At 37.5% G+C, this 27,137-nt stretch overlaps 1 protein-coding gene across 14 annotated transcripts in view; it reads right to left on the reverse strand.

The window, feature by feature from the left end:
* The window catches only part of ptprk (protein tyrosine phosphatase receptor type K), a 180,090-nt gene extending 158,658 nt beyond the window's left edge, over positions 1-21,432 (reverse strand). For 5 of the 14 annotated variants that reach the window (XM_051138288.1, XM_051138282.1, XM_051138290.1 and 2 more), the window contains exons 1-2: positions 21,035-21,428; positions 19,411-19,434 (exon numbers count right to left, since the gene is read on the reverse strand). In XM_051138288.1, the coding sequence (XP_050994245.1) occupies positions 19,411-19,434; positions 21,035-21,107 (97 nt within the window). In that variant the 5' untranslated portion in view covers positions 21,108-21,428. Of the gene's footprint in view, positions 1-19,410; positions 19,435-21,034 lie in introns of all 14 variants that reach the window. The other 9 variants (XM_051138283.1, XM_051138286.1, XM_051138284.1 and 6 more) reach the window with 5 other exon arrangements.
* Positions 21,433-27,137: the final 5,705 nt, after the last annotated feature.

Raw genomic sequence — 27,137 nt, forward strand, 5'->3', positions numbered from 1 at the left:
CTGAACTCAAGTCTACAAGTAAAAATTTTTTAAATTTTTTAAGAGTATGCTGTTATACTATTAGTAGTGCATGCTACTTTTAGCCATACAGTCCCGCTTTACATTTTTGAATTGATATTGATGCTATTTGTAGGACTGATACTGTGTCCTGTACAGACTCTGATACTGGTAAAGCAGCGCACGCACACACACACAGGTGGAGCGGTGGAATAAAACACAGCACAGCAACATTGGCTGTCCATCTTCTGTGAGCAGGGTGGAAGAGTAGGAGGAAGAGGAAGGGCCATCTGGAAGTGCCCCCTGATCACAACCTCCGGTCCCAAATCCCATATGGCAGCACAGGAGCCCGACCCTCACACACACAAACACACACACACACACACACACACTTTCTCTGCTCAAGCATAACAATAAACTACAGACATAAATACATGCACACACAAACACACGCACATACACACACACGCACACCTTCTGTCCAAATGTAGCAGCACATGAACACAAACTTCCGCCTACCAATTACTTACAGCATGTCACACACACATGCACTTCGGTACAGTATGTCCATGTACAGCAAATTAACAACATAAATATTACAAACACACTGTTTGTCCAAATAAAAAAAACGACCACATACGGTTAAAACTGATGTGTGTAATTGTTTGGTAGTACTTTCCTACTTTCATACAGTTAGAGATAGATGCAAACGGAAAGGATTCACGGCATCTACCAGTGGCAGACCAACGGTAGCTGTATTTTTTTGCATTTCCATTTAACCACTCTAATGTTCTGGCAAATGAAGCAACACATTGGCAAAATCAGCACATCTGTGGCACAGACGAAGTAACTGGCATCTTAAAAGCAGGTTTAAAGAGAGAGATTACCCACACATGTGGTGTTTTTCAACAGCTGTCAGATCTCAGATCTTCACTTTCACAAGATCTATTCCAAAAGCTTAAATATGTGGCCAAGACAAGCCTCTCCATAAACACAAAGGGGCCATGATAAGGGTGCCGCAGCCAGTCTAACTGGGTCAAACTTTTCTAACACGAGAGAAGAGACTGAACGCAAGCCAAGATGGCCAAAGTGTCCGGCCTGATGTCATCTCACGGACAGAGAGACAGAAACGAGGTCATTCAAAATGGCCGTCAGCCTGAGGAAAATCCCTGGCTAGTGGAGAAGAGAGAAGAATGTGGTCAAAGACATTGAGGACAAGCTCCTCAAAGACTCCCGAATTTGATCCGTTCACATCTGAGCGGCATCTAACACAGAAGGGCTGCGTGAGATACGTAATGGCATATTTTGATTGAAATTCTTATAATTCAGATAGAAAAATGCTGTTCAAGACCATCAGCCAAATGTTTTTGCAGATTGCTTCATTCTGAAGATTTGTTTTAATGGATGTATTATTCAGTTCAAGTCATGTAAGTCATTACATTAAAGTACATTCATTGAATTAATTTTTTCATTTAATTAAATGTCACTAAATATACTTTTCTGGTGTTTTTAGCTCATCAATGTTTTTTCTGCATTATAGAGAAAGCGTGTGCATATGGTTGCCAGGTTGAGAAGATTAAGTGTCTATCAGAAAATGTATTAGTTTAAGAGAAAATCTCTGATTGGCTTTAAACTCTTGACATCTGGCAATAGCAACCACGGAAGTTTGTTACCAATGCAAGATAATGCAAATGCAAAATTAAGATGAAACATTTTCAGGATAAATAATCAGTGGGGAAATACTGCAAACGATTACGCTTAATAAATTGAGAAAAGCTTTGCAGCACATTCTGAAGTATATAATAATATTCATAATAACTAACAAAATAACCAGTTCTGCTATTTTCCTGTTTGTCTCTGTGAAGCTGCTTCAACACAAACTCTATTGTATAAAGCGTTATAGAAATAAAAGTGACTTGACCTCAATCAATTAGATATTTTTATTTTGTTTTGTAATTAAATTACACAATGTTCTGTGACTACAAACATATTGTTTCATAATTCCAGCTACTTTTGATAGAACTTTTAACTGTAGAAGTAGCAGATAAACGCTTATAATCACGCCAGTCCCTGTACTAATTGATAAACAACACTCTAAAAAAAACGGGCACAATATATTATATCATTTGAAGCAATATTTCCATATTTGTTTATTACAGGTGTTTTGCCAATTTTACACTTCATTTCATTGTGTTTTAGAGTTAACAGAAATGAATGAATAATGTTGTGTGTGATGAGCTGCCAATACATTTTCTGTTATTTTACAGATTTATTTTTTACAGTTAAGTTTTAAATTTACATCTAAACATCTTTCAGCTTTCTTTAAGAGTTTGACTCTTATTCAATGGCGTGTTCAACCTGACTTTAACACAGGAGCCTTGACGCAGAGTTAACTGCAACGAATTTACACTCCATTGAGAGGCTCTTGACTGAGTGATAAAGAGAATGAACCCAGAAGATTTGCATTATTTGTTCTCAAAAATGTTATTATTATTATTGCTGTAAAATCAGAATCTGCTTTGAGCTAAACTAAAAGCTCTTCCAAGAAGCCAAAGAAAACACATTCACACATTCCAGCGATATCTAAGAGGCTGAAGTTAATCGCTCGCTCATATTATGAGAGGATCCGAGCACACTTAGCATGACTACTAAAAAGACAGGACATCTATTATCTGCTGAATATGGGACCGCTCAACATCCTCCTCCTCGTCTCTCTGCTGAAGCACATCAGCCTTGAATATTTCCTTTCATCCGTTCATTAATGTCAAAATATTACAATTCACAGTTTTCCCTGACAGTACTCACCCCACAACACTTCTACCCTCATCTTTGAAGCACATATGCCAACTATAAAATAATAAAGTCAAGTTATTTTTTCTTTGTGTGATCACTGTCACGTAAGAACGTTTAATAGTCAGAGATTATTACATTTTTAATGCTTTCTCGTAGATCAAATGAAAGTATGATAAATAGATCAAAAGAAATTTACAAGCTGAAACAATGAAAGCCATGCTAAAATTGAGCAGAACAGCATTTGTGCTTTTGTGATATTATTTCATTTTAACATTGACCTATCTAGTGTTATTTTAGTCTGTTTAGTTTATTGATTTTTTTTTCACACTTCAGGTTTCAATTTTTTTTTCTTTTTTCTTTTATTTATTTTTATTTGTTTATGGTTTTAGTTAACGATAATTACCCTGGACCTCTCGGCATGTGTAATGACGGTAGATGTGTGAGATGGAAAGGCCCGACGGTCAGACAAAGTGAAAGAGTATTTCTGGACTTCTGACTTCCTTTGCCTACAGGAAGGTGACAGTGGGATCTCAGTCACACTAGTTAAAACAATTTCAGCAAACATCAAACATCAGGAGAGAGAGAGCGGGGGGAGATCAATCACTCAAGATGGGCTAACACTGCTCGACACACACACACACACGCACACACACACACTCCTGAACCAACACAGTGTTAGACACACAAGAACGGAGGGCTGCAGCAACTGATCGATGATAATCCATAATGAAAATAGTCAACAACAAATTTTATTATTGATCAGCTGGGTCTGTGCGATGTACAGAGAACCAGCATCAGTAATGCCACTTCACAGTGGTGAAAAACGCACTTCTGTAAACAATAAAGCATGAGTGAGTCACTGTTGGGAAAAAAAGCAGGAGTCACGCTGATAAACACACAAGAACACTTCAATCATGAGATTACGGTTTCATTTTGAAACTAAAAAAAATAATTGAACATTAAAGCTACTATGTTTAAGTGGGTTTATACAGGTTCGTTTAATTAGGTAACACAGGTAAAGCTCATTTTATGTATTATGTATTACTGTAATGGGATGTGAATGTAAGAGGATGTTTTACAGGACAGACAAATGACAGTTAGGTATTTTTGTGTTTTGTGTTCCTGTGTTCCTCACCAAGTTTGTGATTTTTCTTTATTATTTAGTTACTGTGCATTTGTTCACTTTTTTATGTAACTTTAATAAACTTTTGTAAGCACATAATGTACAGCATAACCTACATTCATATTTCACAGTAGTTATTTATAGTCTTTAAATTCGTTTGGAGGAGAACATTAGGCAGGATATGGAACTTTTTTCAAAAAAAAAAAAAAAAAACACTAAAATAACTAAATTTGGTCGTTTTATCTAATTGATCGACAAAAAAATCAAACGTGACTGAGACTTTGCTCTTGCAGCATGTGTCTGTTCATACACACACACACACACACACACACACAGAGACCTGTGTGGGCATGTGAGCTGTGCGTTTCAATAAAGACACATCAAATCAACGTCTGATTCAGCTCTCATTAACACACACACTAATTACAGAATGAGTCACAGAAAGACGTGTGTGAACTCAGCTGGATTCAACATATATTGATGAGAGAAGAACTCATTACGGCAAAACAACTGAACATTAACTAAACACGCAGTTTCACACATTCAGTAGGTCGAAGTGTCTTTGCGTTGTTCACACAGAAGGTGTTTTTGTGTTTAAAAATGCAAGTTGCAGGGCCTTGACATCAAATGAAACTTTAACATTCCAAAAAATCAGCGCTGCAAAAGATGCAACACACGAATGCAAAGGTCAAACTCAACCATCTAGCGCATGCTTACATCGAAAAACAATGGAAAGCAATACAGCTGAAAGCATGAACAAGTTCTGTGTGAACAGCCCCTTGAGGTCAAGTCTAAGTTTCACAGTCTCCCATAATGGCAGTATCTACTCATCGCAGCCGTGTTTTGTGTTCTTGCATTGAAGTTAACTGCCCTTGTTTTTAATTGCAATCTCTGCATTTGAATCATGTAACACAGCCACACCGAGTGTGCATTTGCGTGGGTGTGTGTGTGTGTGTGTGTGTGTGTGTGTGTGTGTGTATGCGTGAGACGCTGCAGATCTCTGGGTTTATTTCTTGAAGAATGAACTCTAGCATGTAATTACCTTCATCAATCTTCATTCAGAAGTAAACACACACTTTAACACATTTGGTTTTCCCTCATTTCATCTCTTTCACACACACTCTTTTCGTGGCCATTGAACAAGACTGTTTTTGCGTTTATCTAACACGGGAAACCAGCAGAGCTGGAGAAAGCTGTCTAAACACACAGCTGTATTTAACATACATTCCCCAAGTGTGCTCATTTCAATTTCCATTTGTAGTGTACTTCAAATCTTAAAAGCACGCTTTTAGAAAACCGTACTTGCAAATAATAAAATGTTAATAAAATAAAAGGCCACTTAAGTGTGAAAGACACTTTCATGACTGTTTTTTAACACACGTAAGTAACAGACTTAAGTAAAAAGTGCACCTTGTAATAATGTCAAATCAAAAGTTTAACTTTAAAGTAGGTTTTATTGTTTTAATAGTCTTTTGTGATGCTTTAAAGTACAATTACTTTGATGTGGTGACAGCAGTAACACTTTAGCCTTATTTCAAAGACAGCTGAAGTAATTATGAAGTTATGAAGATGCACTGAAGTCCTGCTTAAGTGCACTCAACTATTTGCATTCAAACTATAACATTTTCATTTAGTTGCAAATAGCATGCAGTTAAGTGCAGTTCAGACAATATTACATTCATAACCTTTTGATCTGCTGAAATGCTATTAAAACATATCTAATTTGTGCCTACATATGAATTTCTTCATATAACTACATTTTAATGTATGAGTAAGAGCAGATAGTGAAGGAGAAGCATCGTGAACTCCTCAACACACATTCACTAGCATTTAATGTCAATCCAGGAATCAAATGATAAATGGATCATTCCATGTCAACCCAACCAGAGGTTGCTAAGATTTTTTTCTGAAAAAGGATAGACATGTATAGTGATGAAAGCCAAAATATTAAAAGTCATGGATGAATATTTACTGAGTAATCCACTATTTTGTAGAGGTCAAAATGGCAGTTTCCATCTGTCAAAACAACTGCATTGAACATAGCTGTCTGAATGCCATAAATATTCTAGTTCCAAAGTTTGCATGCCTATAACTCAAGAAGTATTAAAGATACAGCAATATGATTTTAGATTTGAGTTCCTAATAAACTTTTCTTTCAAAATCTACAAAAGACCCTACATTGTTCAGTCCCAGAGATAAAGGGATCTCAATGATGCTCATATTCACATGGTTGAATATGACCCATTTTCAGTGGTGGAAAATCAAATGTTGGTCGCTTTGTATACAGCTGATATGTATTTATTTTTAAAGAACAATGTCTGAAAAATAAATTTTGAAATTAGAATTGTATCTTGACCCCTCTTGTGTTTTGACCACCCCCCCTTTACAAAACAGTGGGTTACACAGTAAATATTCATCCATGACATTTAATATTTTGGCTTTCATTACTATACACAGTGTTGGGAAGGTTACTTTGGAAATGTAATAGGTTACAGATTACATTTATTTATTTTGCGATAACAACTGGCTGGATGTACATTATCTCACTTATTACACAGCTGCTTGAAAGATTATTTAGATGTTTCGTGTCAAAATTATTGGACACGAAACACTAATCTGAGTTGAAATATTTGAACGTAAAGCTTCCATGAAGAAATCAGTTGCTAGCAAACGGCAAGTTCAAACTAGACATTTTATGGATACAGTGCAGTCATACCAGTTTTCTTATACAACATTTCACCACATAAATAATGAATTAGTAGTACTAGTTTGTTAGTTATTTATAATCCATTACAATGCACAAAAAAAAAAAAATGGCAGCAACTGCATTTGTATGAAACAACAGAGCAAGTCCACGATACCAGGATGACAGAATTAAGAAATTGTACACATAATATTGAATTAAGCTTTAATATTTTATTAGCTAATCTTACCAAACGCAAAGCTTCCGCCAAGAGAAATTATCAAGCATATAGCACTGACTTAAGTTGTCCCGAAAGAGTCTGAGCTGTGAAATAATTTAATTTAAAGCACAGCCAACACAAATTCAGACTTTTTTATTTTTTATTTTTGGGCTTTTTATGCCTTTTATTGCGATAGGACAGTAGAGAGATGACAGAAAAAAGCTGGGAAGAGAGAGAGGAGCGGGATCAGCAAAGGACCTCGAGACGGGAATCGAACTCGGGTCACCGCTCTATATGTCATAACAAGATCATAATATAAATAACATCATAACAACGAAACAGCTATGATACTGGGTTTGAAATTAAATGTTTGCATAGTTATGACAGAAAACACTAGCATCTGACAATGCCTTGGAAAAAACAATCTTAAAAAATAAAGTTTATGCATAAACCCAAACAGGAAATAAAACAAATAAGCATGTGTCCTGTTTCTGTCCTAAACTCCTGAAACATTGGTGTCTCATTTTAGAGCAGTCAGTGCAATTTAAAAGAAGTCGATTAAATCTGTAAGTGGGGGTGGGTGCGTGAAAAAAATTCAGATGTAACCCCCTTTGTAATCTCTGGCATTTTTTAAAAGTAACCGTAATTTAATTACATATTTTTTCTCAGTAACTATAACTAATTACAACTACATTTATTTTGTAATTAAATTACGTAATTCCGTTACATGTAACTAGTTACTCCCCAACACTGACTATACATGTCTATCTTTCTTCAAATAAAACCTACAGGAAGGGGAAGTTTTTACTTTTTTTTTTTTGACATGGAATGACCCAAATGTTCAGAGAGAGCAGAGCTTAAGTATAACAGTTTTTGCTGAAAAACAACCGAAAAGCTCATGCACACTGGAGCAGTATCATGAGGTACAAAAACTAAAATTAGTTACTCCTAAATGCTACATATTAGTAGCTTAAAGGTACTTTAAAAGTACATATTAGTCCTCAGTACTCATATTAGTGTTTCTGAGGCTGTAAATCATGTTGTGTTCTGCACATCCTAATATCAACAGGTTTATGTGACAAAAAGGTTTAGAGGTGAACTTTAGCAAATATCATCGTAGTATAAAGCCACTGTATCTATGAGATGCCCTCATGAATGTAGTGTGACTGTGTGTGTGTGTAAGAGAGAGGATTGTCATACTGTGTTAATCAGATCTCTCACCGTCGCTCAGCAGGATCATCACAACCGTTTGAGCTTAAGTTCCTGCCCTGTCGCTTTTGCATTCGGTCTATGCTAAATTTGGATTTAGCCTAGCATGAGCCAAGAGACAAATGATACACACAAAACTAAACGCAAACAGTGAAAGACAGTGATTTACACCGTAACACTTAGAGGCAGTCCAATACAGTAGAGTCATTTTAGGAAATATAAATCACAAATGACATCTCTGTAACATCTCCCAGAAAGCACATAGATTGCATGGAACTAAGATGTGTGATAAGAAGATAAGAAAGATAAGAAAAAGATCTGCAAGTCTGAAATCTAAAAGCAAAAATCTGAATATGAACTCAAACATCCACAGCAAAATGCATCCAAGATCATCTGATTTGTATGACAGCGATTTTATTTGTGTCTGTTTTTATTTCTCCTAACAATGCAAACGCTGGAGAATAATCTGAGAAAGATGAGACTTGACTACGATGAACTTCTGACTAACCGAACGCTCCTTTGGGTGTGTTTTCATCTCTCTATTCTCCCAGTTTGTCTGGCATTTCTGTCATGCAGCAGAAAGCACTCATTTTGTGTCTAAATTCCTGTAAGCGTCCGGTGTGCCCAAATGACCCCATTAATGGTAGTTCACACACAATGAGCTGTGGTTAACCTAAACCACATGTGGCCCGACAGAAAGAGAGAGTGGGACCCTGGGAACACACACATACACATTCGCAGCGAGACTCAGAGTTTACAGGAACATGTTGACGGCTGCTCTCACGACAATTCTTTCGGTCTTTCCCTGTTGTATTTGGCCATCAGCAAGAGCGTATCACAATGATGAGAGACGGACTGCGTGAATCACACGCAAACAAACCACGTAAGCACATCTGAGTGTAACACAAACTTTGGTGGACAAGCACACACACACACAAACACACACTACGGGAGTCGAATAAAGCACGTCAGATCAATTGTGCTCTTCTTTTCAACTGTGACCTGTTTTCTGTTTGAAAAGAAACACACTCATCAGATTTACTGACTATTGTTCATGTGCAACACAACTAACGTAACCTACATTCAAGACATTTTGTCAGTGCAATTCGTCCATACAAAACCATAACCATAAAGATTCTGTGGGATTTTTCCAGCACACTCTCCTCAACAACACACGATTTGAGGAATCATTCACGTCACACACACCCAACTTAGAAATGCTTAGAAATGCAGCAAGGACTAACATTGTGCCTACTGAAACGGTGAAGTTCATGTAAAGGCATTTTCCTTTGTGCTTTGACCTCGACTGTAATTCACGTCAACGCTAAACACAGGCCGAACCGTCGGAGGCCTGGAGTGGGGGGATGAACGAGGGTCTGAGAAGAAAGCCTTGTGTCTTTTGTTCAGCGTGGGCTGTAAATTCCAGTGTGAAGGTGTGAGGAAGGGGTCTGGAGGGTGCGGGAGGGGTTCAGCGCAGACACGCCGTCTCCTGAGGCCCCGGGACAGTGACGTGATTAACAGCAGGCAAGACAAACACGGTGAGATGAAGGGCTCTCACATCCCTCTTATTAGCATCAATTAACACCAGTATAATGAGAAAATCATCTCTACAGTACATGTTCCTGCTGTAGGGGCGGAAACTCATGTGGACTGATCAATGACACGTAAAATGAGAAATATCAACAAGAAAATATGTATCCATCTGCCAGTGGATCTGCAACGGTTGAAGTTCTTTTCTAGCATCCTGGGCTTGATAATATGGAGGGGTCAGAAGTTTGCAGTTATTAAAATGTTTAATGTTTGTGAAAGAAGTCTATTCTGCTCACTAAGGCTAAATTTTTTTATCAAAAATACAGTAAAAACAGTGAAATATGTGAACCTGGATCACAAAACCACTCCTAAGGGTCAATTTTTTTAAATATATATTTTTATCATCTGAAAGCTGAATAAATAAGCTTCCCATTGATGTATGGTTTGTTATGATACAGGACAATATTTGGCCGAGATACAACTATTTGGAAATCTGGAATCTGTGGGTGAAAAATATCAAAATACTGAGAAAATTGCTTTTAAAGTTGTCCAAATTGTCCAAAGTTCTTAGCAATGCATATTACTAATCAAAAACTAAATTTTGATATATTTATGGTGGGAAATTTACAAAATGTCTTCACTGAACATGAACTGGAACATGGAACATGGAACTTTACTTAATATCCTAATGATTTTCTGCGATAATTTTGACCTACGTAATGTATTTTTGGCTATTGCTACAAATATACATGTGCTACTTAAAGGTGCAATAGGAGATCTTGGAAAATGCTAACTTTAGCCTGATAGCACTGAAAGCGAACGTCCTACCCTCCCAGCTAATCGCCGTCCAAAGCCTCGCCTCCCGAATGCATGAACGCACACAGACTAGACGACCAGAGACAGCATTACTACGATACATTGTAAAACCGAGTTGAAATGATCAGCAGCCCAGAATAGGAAAACTGTGTGGTGCTAATAATGCTGAGGCGCTTTCCCTTAACACCACAAAAACAGTCAACCTATCAAAATAAACCACGTAACATATTTAGTAAAGGTGTATCAATTCACATTCTCCGCCAGTCCTGTATAAACTACGGCAGGCAAAGTTTTTTATTTATTTATTTTTAATATGGTGAGATGGCGGAACGTGACAACGCCGTCTAAAGAACTGCAGCTGCTCACTTAACCAATCTTACTCGTCTCAATCTGCTCAGTCTTGGTGATGTCAGTGCCCTAAACAATGTTATAATGGACTATTTCACATCCAGAGATGAAGGATCGGATGATGAAGTTCTTAAAGAGGAGTCCAATGACAGTCTGTTTTATGCCCAGTGTGTGAACAGTTGCGCTGAGCTCGCTTTTATTACAAGGTAGGCTGCATTATTCGTGCTATCTAAACATAAAATGGGTGATCAAAAGTTTGGAGACTATGCACATGATAAACAACGTTAGTCTGTTTGTGTTATGATGCAGTATAGCGCTCCTGACTTGACAGACAGCTCTCGTTAAACCTGTAAAGTAAAAGTGAGCCATCTCGTTAAAGCCGTTTTTCTCAAAATTCCATTCCTGAAAATCATCGCTATCAGCCAACCTAAGATAGTCATAACTTTGGTTATGTTCAAGCTATGAACAAAAGAAAGGGCTTGAACCCAGCTTTCATATGGTATCAAAACCTAAAAATGGTCAAATTTCGCCATGTGTTGGGTTTTCCTACATCGCGTCACATATGTTGACAGGCAGGTAGGATAGCCAATCAAAACGCTCGAACCAAGCGTTTTGATTGGACGAACATTTCTTGGTCCTACACCTTCCACAGAATATATAAACTGGTATAAATGCATATAGACCACTTAACTTAATGATTGGGATGTGAAGAGACTTTCAACCAGCATAACAAAAAATGTTTCTGAAGACAATCACCTATTGCACCTTTAAGGCTAATTCTGTGATTCAGGGGTTACATATTATTACAATTTAAAATAGTTGTTTTCTATGTGAATATATGTTAAAATATAATGTATTGCTGTGATCAAAGCTGAATTTTCAGCATCATAATTTTAGTCTTCAGTGTCACATGATCCTTAAAAAAAATCATTCTAACATGCTGATTCGCTGCTCAAAAAAACATTTCTGATTATTATCAATTAGGGATGCCACAATACTCAATATAATATCGAACCGTTCGGTACGACATCCACGGTTCAATACGCGCTTGTGAATTGCGTTTTTTTGGTTTTGCATTTAAATAACTTCCTCGTTTTATTTCTCTGGGAATCTGCTGTGTGTGCCCACAATTTCACGTGCTGAAATGAGGAAACGCTTCCCCCGCTTATATCTGAAAAAGCAACACAAGCAGAGCATCTTCCATTCTAATGACATGCAATGATAAGCCTTTTATAACAAAAGTTATAAAAACAAAAGTTATAAAAAACATTATAACTTGTTTTTAATTCACAACATCAGTCGATTATTTGAAATAACTTCCTTCTGTGATCTGATGTGGATTCTTATCACAGAATTCTATACTCATATTCTATGTATGTCGATTAGCAATGGCTTATGAAAATACACGAGATGGCTTGAAGAACACAGATAAACCATATATTATTGCAGTGTATATTGTCCTTACATTTCATCATTCAAAACGTTTAACGTTATATCTTGTTTTTATTCAGTAACAGCAATAGCGATGTTTTTTCATCCATATTACAGAAGCTGGAACGGAACGTAATCAGTGCTACTTCTTTGACGCATATGTAATTTTTTTTTTGCACGAGGGCGCCCTCTGGCATCCAGTATGAATGAAACCCATTCTATTTTGCGTAAAAATCGAAAAAATAATACCTCTCTCAAAAGAAAAATTAAGCAGACATATAGTGTACAGAGGTTTACAGGAGTATTTTGTTAATTTGTTGCAAAAAAAAAAACCCACACTGAAGTGGCAAGATATCAGAACCGAACCGAACCGAAAACCGTGGTTAAAAACCGAGGTACGTATTGAACCACGGACTAACTGTATTGTTGCATCCCTATTATCAATGTTAAAAATAGATGTGAAAATAAATATTTTTGTGGAAACTGTGGCACAATTCATTTTTCAGGATTCACAAATGAACAAAAAATTAAAATAAACAGCATAGAAATCTTCTGTAAAATTATAAATGTATTTTCTGTCACTTCTTGATCAATTTAATGCATCCTTGATGTATAAAAGTGTTTTTGGAGGTCTTTTTTCTTTAAAAAAAAAAAAAATCATGATTATTACAGTGTTTTAAAGATTTATAATAATCCTAACCATCAAGGAAATATATTACATTTTAAAATATATTCAGATAGAAAACAGTTTTGACAGCATTACTATTTTTACTGTTTTGCTAAAAAAATGCAGCCTTGGTGAGTGTCAATACATATATATATATATATTTCTTACACATTTATCTCTTTATTTTTGGCATTTATTTATATTTCGTGACATTAGGAGCAGCAGCTCTCAAAGCTCACTCGTCCCTACAGAAGCAAAGCTGAATGCACATGTGTTTGATTGACAGCACTGAATCCCGCCCCATGAGGTGCCACCTGTGCTGACTCTTCCTGCGGTCTCTCCCTCAGGCGATCACAGCTGTTCCCTAAAACATTTGACCTTATGCAGTAAAGTAGGCTGAAAACACTAGGAACAGATGCACTGCTTTTCTGTTTGTTTGCCTAAAGGAAAACGCTTGGCACTTCAGTTTATAGCAATTAAACCGGCCAAAAATCCTCACTCATACATTTAAAAGAGGCTCACATGGGTTTCCTGGCCTCAAACAGGTTAGCCTAACATTATTACATTTATAATTATAGTATTAATGCATGTAATTACTCACTTACATTCACTGAGTTATATTTATCTGTTCTGTGATAAGCATGTTATTTATATATTTATTTATTTATGCTTATTTATTTTTTATAAAAATCGTTTAGTTTTGGCATGTTTTGGACTATATATAACTGTCCTGATATCAAAATAAAGACAATATTCTCATTAAGAGAATGTAAACCTATTTTAGAATCATCTAAAATTAATATTTTTACAAAACTGCTTTTTAATATTTAAAAAAATTAAAGTGCCCACTGATAAAATATGCGGACATATCTTCTAAACAGAAAAAAAAAATCTAACCACAACACAATGGTTAGAAATATCAATATGATGCATGCATATAAACCAAAAATTCAACAGCAACAACAACAACAACAACAACAACAACAAAAAGTCTAGATAAATTGTCTAGATAAATGTCTAAAATGCCCCTAAATAATATTTTTAATTAATAATAACTAATATTATTATTCCAGCTAGGTTACAGTGATGAAAGAGTACTGCAATAGTACACCAGAGTGATTTTTGAGAAAAAAAAAAATCCTGCTTCTGTCGTTTTTTTCAATATAGTGTCATTACAAATGCTATATTAGCTTTTACAAGTGAAAGTCAGACATCAAAAGTAGGCCAGTTTGAGCTGTGATGTGCAGACACACGACACCTTAATTCCAGCTGAAGTCTGATAGGATGCTAGAGAGGATTTCACATGCGCGCATCTCAAAGGAGCCGAGAATGAAAGACAGGTAAATCAGTGTGAGTCGCACACACACATACATAGACGTGTTCAAACTTGATATCTCCAAAACGTCACAGTGTTGACACAGATATAAGACAACCTGACTCCAGTCAGATGAATCATGGTGAGGCATACGGCCTCTCTCTCGTTCTCATTTCCACTCTCATTCACACCGGTTCGCTCTCTCATCTCACATCTGTCAGCCGTTCTCCTGTCTCAGCGTGTGCTCACACGGACACCAGGTAAAAAAAAAACACAGGGAGCTGCCGATCACAATTAAGCGCCGCGCGGAGCGCGCGTATTTACCGTCCTGAAGCCGTGGAGTCAGAGGACATGACAACCATTTTGTGTAAAATTAAGCAGCAGAGTGATTTTAGCAGCATTAAACACAGCTGAAGGTTGAGCCAAGAGCTCTCGCTGGAGGAAGCGCTGTGAGATCTGCCCACAGGAAAGAAACGCAAATGAGATGACATGGAGATTAAATGCTTCTCAGATGTTTCTCCTAAACAAAAGGCTCACATATTCTTTATTTTAAATCTCATCCTGTGCTCAGATTTACCAACATAAAGAGAAAATCACAAAAGAAATCTCTTTAATATCATAACTGAGTTCCTGCTTTTCAAATCTTTTCTCCTAAAGAAAAGACTCAAATCCTCTAATGACTCCTCAACAGTGTGTGAATAAGATCTCTTCGATATTGCAACTGTTTCTCCCAGAAGTGCTCAGAGACTTCCCTAAGTCTCAGATGTTCCTCCTGACCAAATTTCAAATACTTTCATGTCTCCTTTAGAGTTGCAAATCTCAACAGCATCTCACACTGTGCTCATATTTACCAACATGAAGAGCAAATAAAAAAGACATCTTTTTAAAATTACAAAATGGAAATGTTTGCTTGCTGATGAATCTCCTGCTTCTCAGATATTTCTCCAGAACTCTGCCCAGTAATCTCAATCATTTCTTCAGAAAGACGAAGAAGTCTTTTCTGTGTCTAAAGTTTGAGATCTTAACCACATCTCAAACAGTGCTCAGACTCAAAGTCTGGGATCAAAAATCACAGACTCATCAAATCTCATTTGATTTCTCCCAAGGAATTTACAGAGAAACAACTGGAACAAAACTGACACTTGATAAGCAGCCATCTGAGAAGCTCATTAAGTCTTCTGAGCTCACAAAGAGCAACCTGAGAGCAGCACGCTCCTCCTGCGGGAAACGACATGACGCCGACACACAGCCTTTGGCGTAGCGCTGCGAGCGAGCGAGAGAGGATGTTTTCCTTCAAAGTGAGCTCACGATCAGCGCTGTGGGCTTAATTTGATAATCACCACCATCATCATAATCTTTATGGATATCAGGACGGTCACAAATCACAACACGGCGCTCTTTAAAGCCCGGGGACAGAGCAGAAACCAAATAAAACAAAAACAATCTAATGACCAAATCCTCAATCCGACTTTCCCTTCTTTGGCTGTCCATCCCGCTTTGAGATAGGGGCTCTCAGGACGGGCCGGTCAGCTCTCTAAAGGAGCTTACAGCCACTGCTGCCCATTACTGCTATAATCCACAAAGTGCTGCACAAACAACCTCCTCTTCACGTCTCGCACGCCCGCCACTTCTTTTCTTCTCCCAGTTTCAATCTCTCTCTCTCTGGAAATGCATGTGCTTCTCTGAAGGTCATTCACAGCACCTTGAGCCCATGACCCTCACAAAAATACATAAATTACGCTATACAGACTCCACAAAAGAATGGCATTCATCACTGTTTATCCTCTTCTTTCACCTGATTTGAGCTCCAACACACATCTCTATAAAAACATCACACGGCACTTTGACTTTAACAAGAAAAGAGCTGCAGACAGAGTCACTGAAGGGCAATTATACTGTTCTATCTACTGTAATATCTAATTTGCATAATATGATGTTGTGTCATATAGCATGTAATATACGCTCAATACACGTTCAATCTCTCCTCCACGTTGTTCAATTGGCCAATGCACTTTGAAAAGTGAACAGGCTCAAGCTTTGAGTATTGCATTACAATGTTTGAGGGAGTAACAGCTGCAGCACTGAGGTATGTCAATGTGAAATTACCTAAGGATGCTTGTGAATGCATGGACCACTGACTAGAGCAGGGCATTTTCACAATTTGATTCACAAGCTTGGGAACTGATTCAATTTTAATCTTGATTCAGTTCAGTATTAATTCATTTGGATATCACATACAGGTACTTTTTTCAAGGAAAAAACAAATTATACAGGGAACGCTACTGGCTGGTACATTAATATTAAAGTGATTTGTAAACAAACATTTAACTTGCACAAAGGACAGTTTTTATAATAATACCAACCTCATTATAGATTAAAACATACTACATTAACTTTCAGTTTTATTTCTACTTCCAATATGTGACCCTGGGTCTTAAGTAGCACGGGTATATTTGTAGCACTAGCCAATAATACATTGTATTGGTCAAAATTATCGATTTTTCTTTTATTCCAAAAATCATCAGGATATTAAGTAAAGATCATGTTCCATGAAGACATTTTGCGAATTTCCTACCGTAAATATATCAAAGCTTAATTTTTGATTAGTTTGACTAGTAATTAATTAGTATACATGCATTTTTGCACCCTCAGATTCCAGATGTTCAGATAGTTGTATCTAGGGCAAATAATGTCCTATCCTAACCAACCATAAATCAATACAAAGCTTATTTATTCAGCTTTCAGATGATGTATAAATCTCAATTTCGAGAAATTGACCCTTATGACTGGTTTTGTGGTCCAGGGTCACATATGTAGATGTCATTAAAACTTTGTTGAGACATAATATGACATATATATGATATATTTTAGTACGTTGTTCTGTTTCTTTTAACACCTTCTGATGTTCATTAATGTTTATTTCATGCAGTAACTAGCAGTAAAGAGGACAAGATGATCAGTTCACATGTGCTCAGACTGAATTACAACAGTGATTTCTCACGACACATCAAAAAGCACCAAAGCCACATTTATTGTTTGTATTTTGCAATAAAATTGACAATTCAAAAAAGTAACAAAGCACAAAGCATTTTGCAATTGCAGGAGGTGCTACAAATAATGTTTGTGAAGTTCTGTTCACACATCAGCTGAAAGCTAAATAAATAAATGCTTGGCATTTAAGCATTGATATCAGTTAATTGAAATGAGAATTGATTAAAATTGAGAACCCAACTCTTCCACTTACAGCTCAGCTCAGTTTCTAATGAGAATAACTTCATTCACATTCACATTGACTGAGCATCAACTCGTGCTGACAAAACCTCAGCATGAGGTGAGAAGACTATGTGGCGTTATGCAGGACTGGATTAAAAATCCATACAGCTGCATCAGATGAAACACTAAAGCGCCTGACGTACTTGTCAGGTATTGATTTTTCGTGCATAATCTGAGAAACTTCAACTAGGAGAAAAAACGCTGTCCGAAGACAATACCTGTCTGCTGTAAATAGATTTTGTAGCGAGTCTGCAAAATACGCACGGCGCTCTCTCGCAGCTGCTGTGATAAGCAACTTGCGTCCGCGGCCGCGGATTTAACACAGACATAAGGCCCTCTGTGACCTGTCAGCAACACAAGCACATACTGCTCTGCAGATGGGAAACGCTGCCGGGCGGCACACTCACATGAAAAAACACTTTTTCCTTTCATGTCTCTCTCTGGTCTTGTGCATGATATTAAAAAAAAAAAATCAAACCTCTTTCTGCTGGTGCACATGGGAAATTAATATTAACTAATAATATTATTGCCCAATTTTGTTGCAAATGCCACTGGATGTTGCTTTTAAAGTTAGTGTGAAACTCAAATGAACACTATTTCCTGTCTTAAAGGGATAGTTCAGCCCAAAATGAAAATTCTGTCATCATTTACCACCCTGTATGAGTTTCTTTCTTCTGCTGAACACAAAAGAAGATATTCTGAAGAATGTAGGTGACCATACAGCCATTGACTTCCATAGTATTTTTTTCCCCCACTGATTGGTTACCAGCATTCTTCAACATACCATCTTTTGTGTTCAGCAGAAGAAAAAAACTCATACAGGTTTGGAGCAACATGAGGGTGAGTAAGCGATGACAGCATTTTCACTTTCGGGTGAACTCTCCCTTTAAATCACATTTGTGCTCTATATGATCCACACATTGTAATCGTTCCATGCATTTTAAATGCTTGCTTATGCATGCTTTCATCAAAATGTGACAACGTGCTCCGCCTCTGTGTTGACTTTTCTATACAGTGACTTTCACAGTCTAATCAGATCGACTAATAGATAAAATCAATTGTTCTGTTCTTGTTGACTATTACATGTTGAAAAAAGCTTCATACAGATGACAGCCAGTCAAGTGCTGTTCTCCAGGAGCATCAGGCTCATTCCCGCTGGGCTGATTAGACGACCGTTACACTGAATCGCAGCTCTCAGGGTCAAAAAGCTTCAGCTTCAGTTCTTCCACTCCTCCTCAGACTCACTAAACATCACTTTACATCCCATCTCTATCATTACGTCCACACCGATGACACATGGCGAGGAAATCGGCCACAATAACGACGGGAAAGGCAAAGCATTATATTCAAATCCAGAGCTAGCCGTTCACGACTCCACGCACAAATGCCTTGTTAAAGTCACACGGAAGACCTTGTTTTCCCTCGGCTGTAAAAGCGTAAACCCACACACACACACATGCCAATGTGTGGCTGTAATCGGAGTCTGCAGCAGTCGAGTAAGAAATGTGCAGAATTTGCTATTGTGTCTGAGTGCCGTTCACAAGGCTTTCCTTTAAAATCATTTCAAAGTCAGCACGCCAGCTCCTCTAAAGAAATGCGAAAGCAAACTTTCCGCTTGTCCTTCTCTGTAATCATGTTTCTATGACAGCCTGCAATGAAATTTACTCTGAATGTACTTGAGTAAAAGAATCAAGAAGTGGCATATTACAAAAACAACTCCAGCTTTTGCTTTGAAAGCAGGGAATTCTGGGAAGTGATGGCTTTCCTGTTAGTGTGCATTTGGGGGGTAAACACAGCCGAATTATACGTTGATGTGTTTGTGTGCATTACAGCGGCTCACAGTCACGCAAACCCGCAGCTCATGTGGACTTGAGGGTGACAGAGCGGCACATCAGGACGAGGTCATTGGGTCAATTACTCAGACACAGATGCCCTGGACAGATGTTTATGATGATGATGACGGCAATGATGATGATGATGATAGCGGCATGGATTTACGACTCACCTTTCTCCGCATGTCCCATTTGAGCTGCGTCCAGAGAAAGAGAAAGAGAGCGATATCAGGGATTATCTCGCTCATTCACAGCGAGCGCTGATCCCCCTCTTCATTTCCATAACACGCTGGCATAATTACACCAGTCACTAATCAATCTCAGCCTCCCGTAATTTGCCATTTGTCATCCGTTGTTTTTGATTACTCTAATAGAATTAATCCGAGGGTTAGACTCACTGATTAATTAATCAGCAATTACATAGACAGCTGTATCCCCCCACCAACCCCTGCAGACGAGCTGTGATACGGTTACAGTCAGACAGATGTGAGCATCACCCCAAATCACAAGATTAGACAGGTCAGACGTGTCTGGAAACAGAAAACTTTTATACTTTATAAAAACGTAAGCTGAATAAGAAAAAAAAAACAGTTGGGCTTCATCTGACCTATATTTTGCAATACATTTTCTTTATTTACAAAGCAACCAATATAATGACATATAAATATAATGACAATATAAACATAATAATGACATTAATAATAATCTGGCCTGAATTTAAAAGTGACTCACATGTTGTAATTTGATAACACATACCTTGAGTCAACTCAGAAAAATGTATAGTGACACATTTGGTAACACCACCAAAACTAAACTCATGCATTCTCTCCTTTGAAAGCATTGCAACAGCTCTAGTTTGTCCTCATATCTCTATAAAACAACTAAAAACATCTGCCTAAAGTATTTGCTTTTTTTTATGACGTGCTCCGGACTCGATACATTGTGATGCTTTGCGGTCACATTTACGCCCCTAAACTGCTCTGTCCTAGAATAATTACAATTAATTGTTTATTTATTTTTTCAAAAAAGACTCTCTGTAAAAAAAGCAAAAAAAAAAAGCACCTTTAAGAACTGAACAGAATCAAATAAATTACAGTGTTGACACCGCGTTTTTAAAAGTTTATCAGGTTTCCCCTGTTTACCCTAGCTCTAAAAATCCTTAAGAAATACGCACGGAAATCCTGTGGGAATTCATATTATAATAATGTGAAGCCGATCCCGAAGGACGCGAATGGAAGCATAACAATTCTAGTAAAGACGTCTAATTCTTACAGGATTTTCTGTTCTTAAATGCGTTCAATAGCCCTTTACTTTTTACCCGGACTTAGAATACTGTTTTCCTACGAGACTGTTAAAGGAGGTTTAGGAGTTTTAAATCCTCGCGTATTTTCGTTCAATTCCCTGTGATGTCCTACAGAACCATTCGTCGAGTCGTTAGAAATAAAATCTAGTTTTTGTGTTGTTGGAAAGAAAGAATTTGCCATTAGAATCGGCTACAAATCACCACAGAAATTCCGAGCGGATTGCCGAGGAGGGTTAATAGGGTTCGATGGAGCACTTTCACTCCGCAGCTGATACCTGTGTGTCCCTATTCTCCAACACAAAACCAGCCCAAATCATCAGCACACCTCACTCATTTCCTGCCAAATGAGCCACCTGGACACATAATTGAACTTGTGAGGTGTAAACATGCGCCCGTGCCACACATAAAGGTGCGCACGCATTCAAAGCAACAACCGCATAAACTTTTGCTCGTTCCGCTCCGGGGATCGTTAAAGGTGAACCTTGGGCACTTACCGGGTGTGTACTGGGCTCCTGCGCTTCCAAACGCCGTATGCAGGAGTAAAATGCCCAAAATGATGGTATCCATATCTGTCGGCCGAGTTGAGAAAGTTTTTGAAAGTGTTGGGAAATGTTTCTTATTCCAGCCGATCCGCGCGCCCCATGCTCTCTCTCCGTGTATCGCGCTCGCTCCGATACTCTGTTGCGCTGCGAGCGGCGAGAGAGAGTGCGTGACGTCACCAGCGAGCTTAACGAGTGGATAAGCGCCCCCTACTGACGAACGACACAGGCACAGACACACACAAACTCACACACACGCACACACACACGAACAGCTTTATCAGCGGAGAAACGACTGCGCGCTTGCTTCAGTCTTCTGCTTCTCCACAGCTTTCGGAAATTAATTCAGGTGCTGTAACACCTTTTGTTTAAAACCACCCATAAAATCTTACTACTTCCTGCCTGGAAAAAGGTATCTGAGAAATCTCACCTGCACTAGGATCTGTACACAGCAAAACAAAAGCAGCCTGCACTTTTAGCCAATCGCAAAGCCTTTCTGCCTGTCAGTCATTTTGAGTGACACTGTTAGATGACACGTATTGGGCGGGGTTTTGAAAAGGAGGCGGGTGCTTCAAGGGATTAGGGCTAATAGTAGTGACTAGGCTGGGCAGAAGTTATCAAAACATTCAGCAACTTTAATGTACAGACTTCGTTTGGTAATTTAGCCTAAGTTTAGTGGTATTGTCTGTTTTTGATTTTCTAATGTAACAGGTTAAATGGCTGTTTTTTTAGACACCCGTCTTCCATTGGTCAAACAAACAAAAGGTCCCACCCCAAACTCACGCCATTGGTTCACTCAAACAAAAAGATATTTACACAGTGTTTAAAAAAACTGACACTATTGGATGAGAACAAAACTTGATGCTTAACTCACTGTTGCCTTCTGCAGAGCTCCTTTATAGCTGAATCAAATGTATTCATAATTGATTAATTTTACACAGTTATTGAACTGAATTGAATCGACCTGAATAACGACATTGTCTTCTATAAAGCTACTTATAGCTGAACTGAACTTGTTTCATGATTGATTTACTTTACACAGTTAATGAATACTAAAAGTAATTTGCACATGCCTCTTTATGATTGGTTTTGTTTTTCATACAGAATTGTGATTACTAATACTTCCACCTTTTATCTGTAGTTGCAGAGACAATGTCAGTTATTTTCTTGCTGTCTATCTGTATAGCCTTGTTTATTATGCCAATTTAGCTTGTTCTAATTCAACTGAATTAAACTGCAGTGAGAAAGAGAAAATGAAAAGTTGACAGAAATGTAGGGATGCATGTTTGTAATATTGCACAGCTGAGGTCTCAGGGTCAGAGGTCATGACCTCCTCAGCCTCCTGCAGCACCTCTGACTCTCCTGCAGTCTATACATGTGAACAACTGTATTTAATGCACTGTTCAAGAGCGAGAGATGTTGACGGGATCACTGCGTCTCTTCTCCGGCTGAACCCGAAATTCAACCCTGCGCTTACAAAAGTAGACAAAGCAGAGGAGGGCGGGAGAGAGAGAGAGAGAAAGAGGGAGGAAAAAGTAAGAATACATGCCAAACAACAAAGTGAATGAGTGAGCCGCTCGAGGCTGCAGGTATTGCAAAAATGAAAGAGAAAAAAACATAGACGAGCGCTTCAAACAGTCGCTTTGATAAACAAGGTTATGTGTACATAGCACCAGAGGAGTAAAGGTAGGCCAGGTTTATTAAAATAACTGTTTTCATCTCTCTCTTCCCCTCTGGTCTCCTCATTTCCCAGTTTGGAGCGCAGACACTACATTCGCACAGCAGCAGAATGCGGCTGTCAGTCCTGTCTGGAGCGCTGAATCCAGTCCACTTATGAAAGACTCAACTGATGCCTTTAATTATTCAGAGGCACAACAATTAAACTTGTCATTAAGTTACTTACAAATATAACTTTGCAAGTTATTCTTCAGCATCAGTTGCTAATGTTACTGTCAAACTCTCCGAGGATGTGAAAAATGGCTAAAAATATTGCGTGCTCAGGAATCAGTGTTAATGATTTAACTTAATGAGGTATGAATCATGAATAAAATGAAGCATTTTTTAAATTAAACTTGATTAAAAATAACATAACTTTCTTCGCCAACCAAATATGTTGTTATTAGTCTCTATTTTTGTGCCGCAGCTGGATTACGTTTGGGATCTCGACTGATATTAGCGTTAAAAGCATTCTCTGTACTTTCTGTTCGTCTCGTGATGGTCAGCATTTGTGATCTTCTAGACTGTAATGTCTTGAAGACATGGCCTGATGTTCTCACAGAAACACTGTGTTCTTATCATGAAGACCTCATGGCCGAATACATTTTTATGTGTGTGTGTGTGTGTGTGTGCAGGTTGATGTGGTGGTTTATGGGCACACAAACTTGTATAATGACACAGGTATTACAATGTGAATGCAGTTTATAAAGTTTACACTGTCCTCGTAAAACAAAAGGCTTATAGGCTTGTGTGTGTATGTGTGTGTGTATATATATATATATATATATATATGAGCAATATCACACATACAAGTGACACCTGTGTGATATTGCTTGCAACATTTATAAACATGACATTAATATCGAGTAATTGACATTTGATGCAGTATAGATGTCGATTTTGTTTATTTTTGCTTCATTAATGCCAAAAATACAGTGAACACACACATGCACAATGATACAGTGAAACAGCCTAGTGCAGTAACATCAAATATCAGCACTCTGGAGACATTAATTTCACCAGGAAGAGCAGGAAATATCTCTGAAGGGCTACAGAAGGTCAGTTTTGCTGGTTTGCTTGTTATTATGGTGTTATAGTGCTGTAGTTAAGTCACTTCTCCACAAATACATCCTACGGTAGATTTGACTGTTAGACAGTGAATCAAAGTCTTATGCAAAACATAAGAAAAGTCAATACAAACACACTATTACAAAGAGATTTGCAAAGGTTTTGCCTTTCTGCCAAAGCTAAACACAAATGAGCAAACAGAATACATGTAAACTCATTCAGAACCATCACCTTATGACATGATTTAAAGCAATACAGCGCAGAAATGTCACATTTCTTCCATTTCATTGTCATTCCCAGCAGGCCATAGCCAGTCTTTATTTCCATTCACAGATTTAATATGTTTGAGGATGTATCAAATGGAAACAGTCATAAATGATCTTTATTCAATGATGATTTTTCTTGTAAAAATGTTGGTTGTGAACATGCTGTTCCTCTCATACTCCACATCTGTTCAAATAAAGATTTGTATAAAGTACAGACAAGTGCTTCATTTGCTTTTCAAAAAGCCCACTTTGTAACACTTCAAGCGTGCATATGTATTGCATTATAATGCATTACAATACACATTCTGGTGCAGTCTTCGGAATTAAGCACAGTTATAATACGTACAAATAGTTTAAATGTAGTAAATTGCAGCAGCATCATTACAATGTGTAATTACACATATATTTAAATACTTGACATATTAAAGCATAATTTAGTTTATCATACAAGTGTGTCAGTACATTCAACAGGACACTTTACCATATTTAATAGATAATAGATGTAATTATGAAATTGCACTGAAGTTTTACGTAACTGCTTTTTAATGTAAATGTAAACAATTTCATTTAATTTTACATAACATGCAATTAAATATTTAAAAACACTACATTGAATTCACACTCAAGTGTATTCTATTAACATATATTATTTCATAAATCTCTTAAGGTAGATTCCTAAATATTGTGTTTTTTAAAAACCTCTTTCTACAATAAAAGCACATTACTACAGTCATCTTTGCTTCTGTCAGAGATGCTGTGTTAAATTGCAGCTTCATGCAAATTACATATTAATATTAGAATGCATGATATTGACTGTGTATCACAGCATAATCATGGTCACACTGAATGATGGCTTGTAATAAACTGTGGTTGTGTTAAATCTGGTCCTCATGAACTGCTTCATTTTCAGCAGGATAATGAAGGTTAATTATGAATTAATAGTGTTTACAATGATAAAAGCGTTCATGAGATTTGCATAGTACTCTGTGTGTCTCCCAGCTGATGACCAGTCATTCATTCACAGACGATAAGAGGACTTCATGTTATTACAGACGACTCTTCATCCACATCTACTCTCATCTCCATCCTCCCCCTTTATTAAATACTTCTAATGAAACAAATCCAGCCCCAGGTTCTGACTGGTTAATACAGTGTTTCAGTAGTGTATATATCATTGTGCAGCACCTGTAGAGATCAACTGTTAACCTTGACTTAAACGTTACACTACAGAATGACATTTCATCAAATAACAATTGTACTAAATTGTGTGTTCTTTATATATATATATATATATATATATATATATATATATATATATATATATATATATATATATTTTACACAAGTAACCCATCCAAATGCACACACACAGAGGAATGAGTAGTGAATGCAGACACAGCAGTGTGGCAGCCCCAGCTGTGGGTAAGAGAATGCTGTTTATTCATTCACCTCACCTATATTTCCTGCCTGTACTGAGACTCAGACTTGCAAACTTCAGGTTACAAATCCAAATGTCTAACCATTAGGCCACAACAGATACATCTTTATATGTAATTTCAGAATTCTGTTGTCTTTAAAATATGGTTAAAGTCACCATGAAATCAAAAATGGCAAGTGTAAGTTTTATACACAGTGTTAAAGTGTTTATTATGAAGGATTTATCTGTTCACATCATTTATTTATTTATTTATTTTTTAAATTCATTTGCACTTGTACTCTTTAATCAAAAACATTAACCTCCCCTTCCCCTCTCAACAACATCTCTTGTCTTTGTGACGTAAGACTTGAAAAAGGGGTTGAATTATGCTGACTGTTCATTTATCAGACTTTTAGCCCCTTTCACTGGAGTTTGATTGACAGACAATCTGACCAATCATGATGCAGAATTCGCCATTTTGTTCAACAAACAAACCAGACAGAAAAGTTAACAGATTAACGTCAGAAGAGTCTAACTTGAAAATGGTGTACTGACATCTTTCTGCAGTTAAGACAATATACAGTCTGATGTTCATTTATGTGTATTTTATACTGTAACCAGCAGGAAGAGATCAATTCTTGTATGAACCGTTTGAACGGAGACCCTACAGTGATCTGTCTCGGTAAAGAGCCACAAAATGTATTTATTGTTATTATTATTATACAATTTGAAAGCTGAGACTTTGTTTCATACCAAAACTAACCTGCTCTTTGCCTGTCTGTGCGTTATCAGTGTCCTCTTTGCACTGCTATGTATTTTTCTCTGAGTGCATGAAATAAACATGAATGCACGTTACAGTTGTGGTGTCTCAACCACGGAAAGACGACAACACACCATAGTCCACTGATGTTAATCCAACTATTCTGTTTGGGTTGTTTATTGGACAAAATAGTGGATTCCGTATTATGATTTGACAGATCACCTGTCAGTCAAACTGCTGACAAAGGTTGAAATCCCGCCCTACATTCCAGAAGCCAGTCCACATGGATATATGTCACAATGGGGAAGAAAAGACTATCACAACTTCCCTTTTATACCGACTTTAAAGTGTTACAAGTACTGACAAGCATTTATTATAAATAAAATAGAACTAAAATATAATTTCTACTGAAACATGTATGTCATGTCATTTAAATATATTTGTAATTATACATTCGTAAAGATACATCCTAGGATGCGCTGAGACACAGTTTCAGTGATGTTCCTGAGGTCACCGGTATTTCTGGTCTTTCATCATCATACACCCTCACCCAAGGTATCCAGCAAAGTTTGATCAGACCCTGACTTGTGTCCCAGCAGCACTGGCTCATAGATCACTCCTCTTAAGCCAATACCATCTCGAGACCATTTCTCCAGCCTTCCCCAGGGCTGCTGGGCAGCTGTTTAGGATGTGCTCTAGAAAACCCATCCCAGGGCATTGATGACATGCTGGTGAATCATTCTTCCTCAGATGTGAAGATTTACTGGGCTAGAAAGAACATTATAGACCACTCAGAACAAGAAATTGATCAGCTGGGGATCTGCCTGCTGC

Source organism: Labeo rohita, chromosome 20 (assembly GCF_022985175.1).
Source record: "Labeo rohita strain BAU-BD-2019 chromosome 20, IGBB_LRoh.1.0, whole genome shotgun sequence".
Taxonomy (NCBI): domain Eukaryota; kingdom Metazoa; phylum Chordata; class Actinopteri; order Cypriniformes; family Cyprinidae; genus Labeo; species Labeo rohita.